Source organism: Primulina huaijiensis, chromosome 9 (genome assembly GCF_012295235.1).
Source record: "Primulina huaijiensis isolate GDHJ02 chromosome 9, ASM1229523v2, whole genome shotgun sequence".
Classification (NCBI taxonomy): Eukaryota; Viridiplantae; Streptophyta; class Magnoliopsida; order Lamiales; family Gesneriaceae; genus Primulina; species Primulina huaijiensis.
Genome location: NC_133314.1, coordinates 20,126,887 through 20,140,903, shown reverse-complemented (window position 1 = coordinate 20,140,903; position 14,017 = coordinate 20,126,887). Strand labels below are relative to the sequence as shown.

Here is a 14,017-nt window from a genome sequence, read left to right as displayed (position 1 = left end):
ATTTATTTATTCTGCGTCATAAATACCAATATATAATATAAATCACTGTTGTAAAAAAAATATTGTAAGTGTTATTATATAATGAATAATTAAATAATTAATAAGCTATTACTTTATTGATAAGATAGAACTTTTAAAAATATCATTTTCTAATTGAAATTAAAAATAATAATAAATAAATAATAAAATAAAATATCCTCTAATTTGAAATCTTATGGAAAAATATGTCGATAATTAGACGAATACTGTGATTTTAGAACAAGCGGAGCCCAATTAGAGCCCATCGCAAATTTCAAAGCCCAACAAAGCCTTTGATCCATGGCTTGGTTTTTGTTCAGACGCACGTCCAGCTAATTCTTGGAAGTTTTTCGAAGAACCCAGGTAAGGGTTTTTCTTCGCGCTCTTCATATTAAATCCGATTTCCATGATTGCGGAGCTTAATTGTGGCCGAATATCTAGTTTCTTTCATCAGCATGATAATGGAACCAGTCGTGATAATTTTGATGCTCGATATTCATATTTATGTTTGAAGATTGTTTCAGTTTGATTTGTTACATTTCTTAGGTTTTTTTTATTAGTTAATTTCCGTGGTTTGGGACCTTAGCTGAGAAAATCTTAGTGCTTTTGTTTTTCGGCTGATTTTTAAGAAGTTGTGTTTTTGTTTGATTTGTTCTCTTCCGTGTACTTGATGCAATACCGCAGCTTGAGTCATGGAGGATGAAATCGTTTCCCTGTAGTAGTTCAGTTCATTGAAGTGCTGTGAGATTTGATTTTAATAAGAAGGTGGTGCATTGTGACGTTCCTACGTGCTTTGCTGGTAAATAAATTTGGCCAGGAGAAAACAAATTAACTTAGAAATTTTTATGTGCAAAGCCTATCAATGGTGGGACTTATACTCTACATTTCCCTCTCCTACGGATTAGGATAATAAATCTTTTCTCTCTAGCATTTTGGGTGAGTTTACTTCCTAGGCCAACCCCTTAAGAAAATCATTGGAGCACCTTTCTGCTTCCAAGTAGGAAGTGAATTGAAAAATATTATTTACATTTGGTTTTATTTATGGAAAGGAAATTTTCTGTTGTAGGTGTCATGTCATATAAAAGTATTTTGCATCTATTGATTGTATTTGAATAGTAATATAATAATTATAATTATTTTTTTGTAGTGATGAAAGTCAATTTAAAGTAATAATCATATGTATAGGATAGTTTGAAAATGGGGTGAAACTGTCTTTTAAAGAAAGATGTTGAAAATAATTAAAGTTGCTTGTATCGTTTCCAGAAAATATTTTCCTTTCTGAAGATGTGACATGCATTGCCTTGTGCACGTACTGGTCAGATCTTTTGATTTTGACTGTACTTGTATTGGTTTTGTATTTTATCTTAATAAGGGTTAAAATGGTTCAAATATTATTTTATTTCTTGAAATTTATCATTATGTATATTCATGCGGATCTAAAGCTGCTAGCAAAATTATAATCCATTTATTGTATTAAGAATAAAGCAGAAGCAAAATGCAAGTGGAAACTGCACTTTCTGTGATCGGTCCAAAGCCAACAGAGTTATCGAATGTGACTCGGAACTTTGGGACATCAGTGCCTGGATCAAATGGCAAACAACGTACATCAAGCTTGGAGGCACCTATCATGTTACTGTCAGGCCATCAAAGTGCAATTTACACAATGAAATTTAATCCTACGGGGACTATCATTGCATCTGGTTCACATGACAGGGATATTTTTCTGTGGAATGTGCAGGGTGATTGCAAGAATTTCATGGTCTTGAGAGGTCACAAAAATGCTGTGTTGGATGTTCAGTGGACCACTGATGGTTCACAGATAATATCTGCTAGTCCAGATAAAAGTTTAAGAGCATGGGATGTTGAAACAGGAAAGCAGATCAAGAAAATGATTGGGCACTTGTCTGTTGTGAATTCTTGTTGTCCTGCTCGAAGAGGCCCACCTCTAATTGTCAGCGGATCTGATGATGGGACTGCAAAACTTTGGGATATGCGACAAAGGGGTTCTATACAGAGTTTTCCAGATAAATACCAGATTACAGCAGTCAGTTTCTCTGATGCTTCAGATAAGATTTATACTGGTGGCATCGACAATGATGTGAAGGTATGGGATTTGCGGAGAACTGATCCTGTTCTGAAGCTTCAAGGTCATCAGGATATGATTACTGGTATGCAGTTGAGTCCGGATGGATCCTACCTTCTGACCAATAGCATGGATTGCAGTCTTCGAATATGGGATATGCGTCCCTATGCCCCACAAAATCGCTGTGTGAAAATATTGGAAGGGCATCAACACAATTTCGAGAAGAATTTGTTGCGATGTAGTTGGTCACCAGATGGCAGTAAAGTCACCGCTGGTAGTAGTGACTGCATGGTGCACATCTGGGATACTACCTCACGACGCATATTATATAAACTTCCAGGTCATACAGGATCAGTTAACGAGTGTGTTTTCCACCCCAGTGAGCCTATTATTGGGTCTTGCAGCAGTGATAAGCAGATATATCTTGGTGAAATTTAAGTGAGTTGGTTGTTTCTGTTGATTTTGTTTGTGAAGTGGCGATGATATGTAGCTTTTAATTATGAACCCGAGGACTCGTGTTGACATAGTAAAGAGATTTCAGGGATCGCTGTGATTTACCGGATCTTTTGTGTTTGCACATCTACATTCGACGACATTGTCATAAATTGTCGTAACGTCTGGTATTATCAGCCGAATTCAAATTAAATGTAGTTTCTCATCTTGAACAGGCGACGGCTACAAAAACTTTAAGCTGTTGAAGTTGGTTTTTGATGGTTGACTTGTTGAGATGTGCTTCAGTTTATGTACCCAATTAGATCTTCCTTCAACATATTTATGTGCTTTCTATTCTGCACCTGGTTTTACTATATGGTGACCCGGTCGATAGTTGGGCTCAACATCAAACTGGCCCAACGCTATGAAAGAAGCGTGAACCCAATTATGTTTGCCAGCATCCACCAAAATAATTTTGATACGTTTTTTCAAAAAAATAATGTTAGAAAATTAATCTAGCATATCATATAACTCATGAAATATTCTGCAAAATATGAATAAAAAAAGATATTTTGTATGAAAATTATGATAAATTAATAATGGAATAAATATCTTTATTCAGTAAGAGTTGTTTTTCAAAAAATTATTAATCTTTTAATTATAATTTGATATTTTTATTATTAATGATGAGATATTTGTTTCACATGAACCTCTTATCTATATTGTCTCAAATATGAGATTTTCACACAAGATAAGCGATTTATCTTCTATTAATAGTATCATTTCTATTTAATAATACCTTAGAAAATCTAGTTTGATTATTTTAATGATTGAAATTAAATATTTTTCATATTTTATTTCTAGATAAAACCTACAAAATGACATTACTATAATATTAGTAACGCATTTTAAACTTACTCCAACAATACCCATATTCTCCTATTATCCTCCCATCTTCTATGTAGTTTTTCAATTCTTTTTATGATTTCATATAAATAAAATATGAACTTAAACATTAATTTGTCGGCATCAATATTTCATAAGTTTATTTACATTATAAAAGTAAGTTTCTTGTGAGAGGATTTTATATATGACAAAAACTTGTGTGAGACGGTCTCACGGGTCGTATTTGTGAGACGGATCTCTTATTTGGGTCATCATGAAAAAGTATTATTTTTTATTGTGAATATCGGTAGGATTGACCCGTCTCACAGATTAAGATCTGTGAGACGGTCTCACATAAGAGTCACTCATTATATATATATATGTTATTGTAAGATGGTTAAATTGATTTATATTTAAAATAAAAAAATATTTTTAACGTAAAAAATTATTATTATTTTTTAAATTAGGTGGGATTGAATATTGATGTTAAAATTATCATAACATTAATAAAGAGGTGGGGTTCAGCGGGGGGTCAGGTAACACGACTTTAAAATATCTTTTCGTTTTGTCAAAGGGCAAATATAGATAATCCACTCCATTTCTGTATCCAGACGTTCGCTCAGTACAAATACTGTTCAAGCTTCGGAGAAGGGAAATCCATGGCGTCTCTGTTGAACCAGCCGTTGACTTCTCTCTCCGCGGTCAACAAGTCGGGACGCTGCTATCCTAAGTTCGTCGTCTCCGAGCAGAGCCGTTCGGCGGCTGCCACAGGATTATCTGGTTGTAACAGTATTAGTGTAAGCAATACAAGTAAATTCGGTAAAGGAAAAATTGTGTGTAAAGCGGTGTCCGTGGAGCCTAAGAGTGAAATTGAAGGCCTCAATATCGCCGAAGATGTAACCCAGGTGAGCCTTCTGTTATATATTGCAGCGTTATTGTTGTTATTTGTTATTATTATTATTATCATAATTTGGTGTTTTGGGGTGATTTTACTGATGGGTAGTGGAGCATTCTTGCGGTGGATTTGACATTGTGCTTTTTCTAGTCAATTTTTTTTTCCATATATATAGATGTATTATGTATACAAAAATCGTGTAGTTTATTAGCAAAAATGAAGATGGCTAGCTTTAGTTCCTATATTTTTTTGGTGTTACTCTAGTTCACTCTTATTCAATTGATGCTTCATAACAGCTTATTGGGAAGACACCGATGGTGTACTTGAATAATGTTGTTAAAGGTTGTGTTGCGAATATAGCTGCGAAGCTTGAGATAATGGAACCATGCTGCAGTGTCAAGGATAGGTTGGTGTACTCTGGTTTTCGTTTGCAAAATTGGTGTTTGCGTTTTGTCTGAATTTTTCTACGTTTATCAGAATAAGAAACTTTTTGAGTTTTACTCTCTCAAGTTTTTGTTATGTTCAGTTTATTTATATTTGAATATTGCTTTCAGGATAGGATATAGTATGATAACTGACGCCGAGGAAAAGGGGCTTATAACCCCAGGGAAGGTAAGATAATTGGTCATAATTTCTGTTTCTGGTCAAATATTTTCACAGAATTGTGTTCACGAGTCTTCGTCTTTACTTTGATTTATGAGATTTGAGCCTATGGACTGTGCAAGTATTATGTCCATCCCGATGTTTGTGAGATTGTGTTTTGTTGTCTTCTTTGCCTAATTTATGATACTGACAGATACATTGTGGAATTTTGGATTTATGCTAGAGTATTTTGGTTGAACCTACTAGTGGGAACACCGGAATCGGCCTTGCATTTATAGCTGCCTCAAGAGGATACAAGCTCATATTGACGATGCCTGCGTCCATGAGTCTTGAGAGAAGAGTTCTTTTGAAAGCATTCGGAGCTGAACTTGTTCTAACCGATGCAGCCAAAGGCATGAAGGGTTCTGTTCAGAAAGCTGAAGAAATATTGAAAAGTACCCCAAATTCCTATATGCTTCAACAATTTGACAACCCTGCAAATCCAAAGGTTTTTTCCTTGTGTATGTTGATGCACTATTATTTTAAATCTGAGTTTAGAAACGGGTTTTTGTCTGCTGCACAATAGCATGTGTTTATGGGTTGAGGTGAAATTGAAGTCATTGTTGAAATCATGTCTCTCTTCCCTTCATTTAATATTAGATACACTACGAAACAACTGGCCCAGAGATCTGGGAAGATACAAAAGGCAAGGTGGACATATTTGTTGCGGGGATTGGCACTGGTGGGACAATTTCGGGGGTCGGTCGTTATCTTAAAAAACATAATCTTAATATCAAGGTATTATGTGGTTTTTTAGATGAATTTTATATAAATAATTTCTTTTGTCTCTCTTGTTTATTATAACAATAATTGCTCCTGTCCATTAGGTTATTGGCGTGGAGCCCACAGAAAGCAATATATTATCTGGTGGTAAACCTGGTAAGCGGACAGTCAGCATTTCAATGTTGATAGCTAAGTGTAAATTTTGTATATTTCTAGTAGCTGCAATTTGCAACTGCAGGCCCTCACAAAATTCAAGGAATTGGAGCAGGTTTTATTCCGAAGAATTTAGATCAAGATGTGATGGATGAAGTTATTGAGGTATGTTTCTTACCTCCTTAGCATTCTTTAATGCTTTTTTTATAAAACTATCCCCAATTCTGATTATCCTTTGTGAAATTGTTACTGGTTTGAATACCAAGATGTGTATGTAGTAGAATATCAACCCTTGATTAAAACTTAAGCTGACACTTGAAAATTAGAATGCCTTCTTATTTAAACTTCACAATCCTAACATATCAATTGAAGGGAACTAGTTTAATTCACCTCTTTACAAGGACATCACTTTTGTCCGGTGTTACGCCTGCATTATTTGGTTGTCCAACATGTTTTTATATGTCTCCTTTTTCATGAACATTTTGGCTTTGACTTTTTAGCCATTTTGTTCTGACTGGCTTTTTCTTGTTCCATCGCTAGATATCAAGTGATGAAGCAGTTGAAACTGCGAAGCAATTAGCTCTTCAAGAGGGGTTACTGGTAAGTGCTTCATGTTATCTGGCAAGGTAGTATTGTTAGATAATAAATATTACAGGAGTAGAGATGATTTTTCAAGCATTAATTTGTATTTTCACGTGTCAGGCATGGGCCTTATCTAACACTGATATATTTAAGATACTAGGAATGATTACGTGCGATGCACGTAGGTGACTAATAATGAAAAATATAATAACGAGATTTAGATAATTTTTAAAATCGTTTGAATAACATATTGTTTATGAGTATTAATTAATCTAAATATATCAAAACACAATAAATAAAAATACATGATGACGATAAGTCAAATATATTCATTTATTTATATAACATTTTTTAATTCGCGTGATTATAACATAATGACAGCTCTATGAAATTAACAAAGATATTTTTCATCCAAATATTATTCACAATGGAAAAAAAATAAAAAAAATAATTAATAGAATAGTGAATATTACTAAAACGAAAATCCCAATATATTTAAATGAAGTGCATATAGCGATTGTCAAATAAATTTCTCTTAATTAACTAAATTATCATAAAGTTGTTAAAATAAAACCCCTAAACTTGTTATTAAGTTAAATATCAATTTTATTTTTGCTAACTTTTAACTCCTTGCTAATTTTGTTAACTTTCTTCTTTTTTAGAATAGATATTATACATAGTTAGTTTATATCAGAATGGATAATCTGAAAATTAATATTGATGATTAATAATTTTATGTTAAATAAAATTTTAAAATAATATCAATCAAATAAATATGTGTAGTAAAACACATATACGTAACATTCAGTTTATAAATATCATATATTAAAATTTTAATTTCTAACCAATGATAATAAATTAGCATTGTAATTCATATTTATTATAAGGATTATTTAATTAAAAAAATTATGAGGATTATCTGATAAATTTAATACAAAAGTATCAAGTAATTTTCATTCTTTTTAATTTCTTATTAATTTCTTTTTCTATGAATAAAGTTGAAATAATTCAAAATAACCAAATTATATTGTAAATAAAATATTAGAAAAATTTGCAAAAGAGCATATAGAATCTGCATGCTCTCAATGTCCATTTTCATTGAAAAAAACCATAAGAAAAATGACAAATTCTCGCATGGTTTTTATAACACTTGTAGAAAAGTATAAGCTTGAGATATATATTGAGACATTAATTAAATATCACAATTTATTAAATTAAAAATATAAAAAAGTATCATACTAATGTATTTGTAATATTTTTCGTCAATTCAACTAAAATAATAAAATAAAGTTATTCTCATTTTCCATATCAATCTTTAAATCAGAAAATTAAATATTCACCTAAATAAATAAATAAAACATTAATTAAGTAATGGGGTGTAAAAGTGTAACTAAGAAAATTCACAAATCAAACTCATATATTTATAGATATATAGATATATAGATTTGCTAACTTTTAACCCCTTACGGATTTTGTTTAACTTTCTCTGTTTTTTTAGAATACATATTATAGATAGTTAATTTTATATCAGAATGAATCATTTGTAAATAGATAACGAATGAAAATAAATTATCACTATAATTCATATTATTATTTTCATTATGTTAAAACAATTATAAGGATTATCTAATAAATTTAAAACAAAAGTAGAAAGTAATTTTCGTTCTTTTTAATTTATCATTAATTTCTCTGTCTAGTTGAAATAAATCAAACTAATCAAATTATACGACAAATAAAATAAAAGAAAAATTTACAAAAGAGCATATAGAATCTACACGGTCTCAATGCCCATTTTTATTGGAAAAGTACCATAAAAATGACATAATTTATCATTAATTTCTCTGTATAGTTGAAATAAATCAAATTATACGACAAATAAAAGATAAAAAAATTTGCAAAAGAACATATAGAATCTACATGGTCTCAATGTCCATTTTCATTGGAAAAGAACAATAAAGAATGACATAATTTATAATTAATTTCTATGTCTAGTTGAAATAAATCAAACTAATCAAATTATACGACAAATAAAATATAAAAAAATTTGCAAAAGAGCATATATAATCTACATGGTCTCAATTCCTATTACTAAAATGAAAATCCCAATATATTTAAATGAAGTGCATATAGCGATTGTCAAATAAAATTCTCTTAATTAACTAAATTATCATAATGCTGTTAAAATAAAACCCCTAAACTTGTTATTAAGTTAAATATCAATTTTATTTTTGCTAACTTTTAACTCCTTGCTAATTTTGTTAACTTTCTTCTTTTTTAGAATAGATATTATACATAGATAGTTTATATCAGAATGGATAATCTGAAAAGTAATATTGATGATTAATAATTTTATGTTAAATAAAATTTTAAAATAATATCAATCAAATAAATATGTGTAGTAAAACACATATACGTAACATTCAGTTTATAAATATCATATATTAAAATTTTAATTTCTAACCAATGATAATAAATTAGCACTGTAATTCATATTTATTATAAGGATTATTTTAATTAAAAAAATTATGAGGATTATCTGATAAATTTAATACAAAAGTATCAAGTAATTTTCATTCTTTTTAATTTCTTANGATATTGAAAATAAAAATAACTTTATTTCATTATTTTTTTATATCAGAAAATTGAAAAGTCACCTAAATAAATAAATAAAATATTAATGAAGTAATTGTGAATTAAAGATTAAATAAGTAAATTAACAATTCAAACTAATATTTCACTTAAATAAATAAATAAAACATTAATGAAGTAATAGTGAGTGAAATGATAACAAAGTAAGTGAAAGGGTAACCAAGTAAATTCACAATTCAACTCATATATTTATAGTTAGTATAGATAGGTGCTGCAGAATGAGGGTCTGCTATATCATTTTGGTAGCAGTGTCTGGAAGTAATATAACTTAATATCTTTCTGTAGCATGCTTAGTGTCAAATCAGGACAGAGTGTGGGTAAATAGTTATTTTAACCTATGACAGTTATGATGAGATGATATGCCGTTCGTATTTGTATAAGTTTGCACATGGATGCTCCAAAGATGTTCTGTCATAAATATGAGATCGGAAAATATTGATTTCATGAATTCAAGGCAGGGGTTATGTGTTATCCACGACATGGTGATAATATATGCATTTTTTTATGCTTTAAAAGAACCACCCAAGTGCAGTCTTTCGAGTTTCGAATGATTTAGTTGCTTTTATTTTGACAAAACTTGAAGTTAGAGTGCTGATTAGATCATGTGATTATGTGCTTGGGTTGTACATACATCTGCGAAGTTAATCAATCAAATCATTCACAGTGGGATACATGATACGAAACATGATTATACATATCTGGAATTTGCTGAAGGGCATTATTTTTCAAGTTTTTTATTATGTCAGCAGGAATGCTATGGATCATGGATCTCAATTAATTATTAATTTTTACCAGGTGGGAATATCTTCTGGAGCGGCAGCTGCTGCTGCTATCAAGGTTGGAAAGAGGCCTGAAAATGCTGGCAAGCTTATAGCGGTATGTTGATTTTGGCAAGCCTGCTCTTCTGCTGTTGCTATCTATTTGATTCGAAATTGGCGTATAAAAATTTCACATCGCTCGTTTGGCCTGCGGTAGTAAGTTTAATAGCTGAAGGTAAAAGGTCAAGTATAACATTCAATTTGTATGTTGAGTTCTAATTGTTTATGGTGTACTTGTTTTCCTTGCACGGTAGAGGGAAGATATTTCAGCACCTTCTATATTTTAAAAAATTCTGATGACAAACAATTCGTTTTGTTCTATACGCCAACTCTTGTTCGATTAAAAGGTAACGACTCTATGTTTTTGCAGGTTGTGTTCCCTAGCTTTGGGGAAAGATATTTGTCGACGGTTCTGTTCCAGTCCATACGGGAAGAATGTGAGAAGATGCAACCTGAAGCTTGAACATAATCATTCTGCAGATCATGAATAAACCTCGGATTCGTACCGGTGGTATCGTACTGATTTGTTGTGGGATTCCACACATAATGTATGAGGAGGGCCAGTTTTTGTCATCACAATCTTTGAGTTCTCCGTTTGCTTCTTTTTCTGATGTATGGTTTTTCAATTGTCATGGGTTCGTTTTATCATAATGGAGGTGTTATTAGTTCGTCGAGTTGTGAAAATTACATGTTGGATCATACATAATTTCATTAGCCTTACATCATGTTATCAGTTGTATTTATCCGAATACTAAAACGAGAAATGCTATTCACATTCCAAAAACTATAAATAAATTCAAACTTTTTTAAAATTATTATTGATACACAAAAACTCTTACGAGATTGTTTCACATATCAAATTTGTGATATGACTCTATAAATCAATTTTGTTCATTTTTTATGTCAAAAATTTTATTTTTAATTACATGTATTGACGTATTTCGTGCATATAAATGTCTAAAATCATCTAACAAAAAATCTTAATAATATTACTTTTAAAAGGTTCTCTAACTTCTATATGCCCGGAAAACTGTTTGGACGAAACCCAAACCCGATATCCATTAGCGGCTTACGAATCAGGTGGCGGTGAATCATAGGAGAAAGCCGAAGCTAGGGTTTCACATCAGGTTCGTTCTCCAATCTCTCTAATCTCTAGTGGACCGGAATTTAAAGGTATTATTTTACATGGTTCTTAGTTTGGTTAATAGCTGGAATAAAATTTCTTGCTGAGAAATGAATTTGAGAGAATTTTGGTTGCTATTTACTTGTCAAAAGAATAGATTTTGTTTCTTTGGATTTGTTCGGGCGGACTGAGGTAGGAGTATTTTAAATCTTATGTGTTGTTTTTTGAGTAGATTTATGTATAAAACTGGCTAGTGTTAAACATGATCCTGGGTTTTCTTTTCTTTTTTAATGGAAGCATGTAATATAGAAGAAGGAGAAGAAAAGAGAGGGCAAAGGATAGATAGCCTGGAGACTACAGAAAAGTGACTCATAATCTTGTGATGAGCGGAAAATCACACACGGATTTCTTGTCCCATGGTTGTAGAGTCTACTGTAATATCTAAATCTTTAGAAAATTTTATCGAAGGGAGTTAGTTACATTAAGAGTTAATACAATAAAATCTAAATGTTAGAAGAAAATTTGACAAGATATCATACTGATGGTGTATAGAAAGAGGGTGAAACTAATGTTTACTAGTAAGCGAAATAATAACCATTGTCTTGCCTATCATCTTGGATATACTGCCCTTGTAGTTCAGACGTGTTTACTTGGTGGGGATTATTGAGCCTTGAAAGCATGCATACCATGGCTAATGCTTCATGCTTGTAGAGTGCACTTCATAACCTTGCTTGGCTATAACTCACGTCTATCTCAATGGCTTGGTCTTGCTTTGATTTGATCCTAGTTTTAATAAATATGAGTCAGGGGGATATGCGGCTAAAAAGACAAGCCGTGATTAGGGCAAGACTCTGTCATAGATAGGCCACAAAACTTGTGCAGTTGAAAGGCATAAGGGGGATGTATAGTGTTTTTTCCTTGCGTAATGGAGGCGAGTGATGTGAGTTAAAGCAGACTCAGAGGTAGCTCCATCTCAAGAATAGAAAATTAAATTTTTTGAACAATTCAATTTCCCCCTTTTCAAATATATGAAATCACCCCCGTCTTAAATGATATAACCATTTAGGCTCTATTTATTAAAGATAACATTTTTGTCCAAAGATAAATATTTGTTTTATGCCAAATTAACTCTTTCCTTGACCCATTGTCTTACCTTTTCTAATATTATTTTATGCAAATGGAGATAATTGCAGAGTGATTCTTGTTTGTTCTCTTGGATTCTTACCTTTAATCCTTCCACATCCAGTGTGCTGGGAAAGATATCTGAAATACTGTGAGGTAATTAAGAAGCATCCCAAAATATAAATAGTTGACGCAAGGCTACACCAATTATTCTTACGATATGCCAATTGCCACCATAAGTTGGTCATAGTTCATCTCTTAACCTCATTTTTAACAAGTTTTACTGTATTAGTGATTTTAAATTTGGTTTTTGAATTCATGCTAACGTTTCCATTATTTTATTTTAGTAGTTTACTAACAGACTCGTTTCTTAAACTTGCAGGCTCAGGGTATACGTTTATAGAATTCTAGCTGTTTATTAAAAAGATGACCGGACTTTCTGGATTCCATGCCCTTGCACCGAAGACAAAGAATCTGCTTGTTGCTGGTGGCCTATCAGCTTTTGTCTTTGGGGTGTACTTCTATACTATGCGGGCTGTTGGTGGTACTGATGAACTTCAGCTAGCGATCGACAAGTTTGAAGATCAGAAACATAAAAATGAGATGGAAGCAACCATAATACCTAAGGCCTGAGTGTTTTATTCTTTGTAAATGGAATGTTTGTGTGATGGGGCACATTTTGTCGTGAGTTGTGTGTCTTCATGTTTAAATAAAAGTACTGTATGATGAATATTTTGCAAGACTTCAATTTTAGACCAGTCATTTTACAAACAGATTGAACTTTGGAGCATGTAGAACAATATGCGAAGCGCTACTGATTTTGGGGTCTGCTAGTCTTTTGAAATGAATAGAATATTTTGGCAAGAAAGAATGTATAAATTGTGTTTAGCCTTTAGATGGTCTGCATATAAATGTGGATCATGATAATATCTTCTTCCTAAAGATTTTATGTTTTTCATTGTTTAAATTCTCAAATAGAACATCAATGTTAAGTTAATGGTATAAAAGGATGTTACACACCCCAAAAACTAACTGTTAATTGGAAAGTTTTGCCAAATTCATTAGTCGTTTCATAAATTTTGATTTTGATTAGAAGTACACGTGAACCATATTCTTCCTATATGACTCAAATCAAATAAATAACATCACTACCCTTGGAGCAATAGTTAGGGTCATGAGGCAAAGGTACGATCGAGCCGAGCTGCTCACAAAGTAAAGTCGAGTAACTCGTGAGCGGCTCAGTCCAAGCTAGGTTCAAGCTCGGCTTTGACCAAAAAGAAGACTAGAAAAAAAAATTGTTTTTCTTTTTTTATTTTGTATTATTTACCTTGGTTTTATAATAAATTACATACTTATATTAAACTTAATTTAATATTGGAGCTGAAAGAAACTTGAAAATTACTCGAGTGAAGCTTGACGTTAAACAAAATCCCGATGATTTTTTATGTCAAAGAAGAAGAAAACTTCGGCAAACGGTTCAGGTACTGTTACGGCCCTATGTATAATGGGCCCTAGGATATAAACAAGCCCATGAGTTATAAAGCCGTAGAAGAGTCCAGAAAGAGACCACTACTTAAATATGTGAGGAAGGAATCATTCTGTTATTTTGTTTTAGGAATTGTAACTAGCTAGAGCTAGTGAATTAATAGCAAACTGATTTGAGTTCCATTTGCAGTATAATTTTGGTTCTTGATTTGTGGTTGCAACAGGTAAATTCATAACATGCAAGCACCAATCATGCCTATGTTAATAAATATCAACACCTATGCAACATTTGTTTGAGTATATACAAAACTCTTATGACATCTCATTAGTCAATTTTTTGAGATTTATCTTTAATCTGATTTAATCCATAAAAAAAATATTATTTTTTAGTGTAAATGTATATTAAA

General features: G+C 31.7%; 2 protein-coding genes and 1 long non-coding RNA gene across 6 annotated transcripts; all 3 read left to right on the top strand.

Moving 5' to 3' along the window:
• The first annotated feature begins 303 nt into the window (after nt 1–303).
• On the top strand, nt 304–2,827 carry LOC140985091 (uncharacterized). 3 transcript variants are annotated; one of them, XM_073452846.1, is made up of 2 exons: nt 304–381; nt 1,497–2,827. In XM_073452846.1, the coding sequence occupies exon 2, from the start codon at nt 1,514–1,516 to the stop codon at nt 2,537–2,539; it is 1,026 nt and encodes a 341-aa protein (XP_073308947.1). In that variant the 5' UTR covers nt 304–381; nt 1,497–1,513; the 3' UTR covers nt 2,540–2,827. The 3 variants fall into 3 exon arrangements, with proteins under 3 accessions (XP_073308947.1, XP_073308948.1, XP_073308949.1); XM_073452847.1 differs by lacking the exon at nt 304–381 and adding an exon at nt 388–817; XM_073452848.1 differs by lacking the exon at nt 304–381 and adding an exon at nt 878–1,333.
• A 1,184-nt stretch (nt 2,828–4,011) lies between these two features.
• On the top strand, nt 4,012–10,600 carry LOC140984546 (cysteine synthase, chloroplastic/chromoplastic-like). 2 transcript variants are annotated; one of them, XM_073452049.1, is made up of 10 exons: nt 4,012–4,323; nt 4,610–4,719; nt 4,868–4,925; nt 5,140–5,403; nt 5,556–5,693; nt 5,783–5,834; nt 5,947–5,996; nt 6,372–6,431; nt 9,858–9,938; nt 10,251–10,600. In XM_073452049.1, exons 1-10 carry the CDS (start codon nt 4,078–4,080, stop codon nt 10,341–10,343), a joined length of 1,152 nt encoding a protein of 383 aa, XP_073308150.1. In that variant the 5' UTR covers nt 4,012–4,077; the 3' UTR covers nt 10,344–10,600. The 2 variants fall into 2 exon arrangements, with proteins under 2 accessions (XP_073308150.1, XP_073308149.1); XM_073452048.1 differs by having other exon boundaries at nt 5,917–5,996.
• Nucleotides 10,601–10,873: 273 nt separating this feature from the next.
• On the top strand, nt 10,874–12,896 carry LOC140984439 (uncharacterized). Its single transcript, XR_012176617.1, has 3 exons — nt 10,874–11,007; nt 12,197–12,281; nt 12,508–12,896. It is a non-coding gene; the product is annotated as an uncharacterized lncRNA (long non-coding RNA).
• The last annotated feature ends 1,121 nt before the right edge of the window (nt 12,897–14,017 follow it).

Bases quoted from the DNA above. Each gene is read 5' to 3' on its own strand.
- LOC140985091 (XM_073452846.1), top strand. From the start codon at position 1,514: ATGCAAGTGGAAACTGCACTTTCTGTGATCGGTCCAAAGCCAACAGAG.
- LOC140984546 (XM_073452048.1), top strand. From the start codon at position 4,078: ATGGCGTCTCTGTTGAACCAGCCGTTGACTTCTCTCTCCGCGGTCAAC. The intron at 4,324-4,609 runs GTGAGCCTTCTG...GCTTCATAACAG, and splicing joins TCGCCGAAGATGTAACCCAG to CTTATTGGGAAGACACCGAT. The intron at 6,432-9,857 runs GTAAGTGCTTCA...AATTTTTACCAG, and splicing joins CTCTTCAAGAGGGGTTACTG to GTGGGAATATCTTCTGGAGC.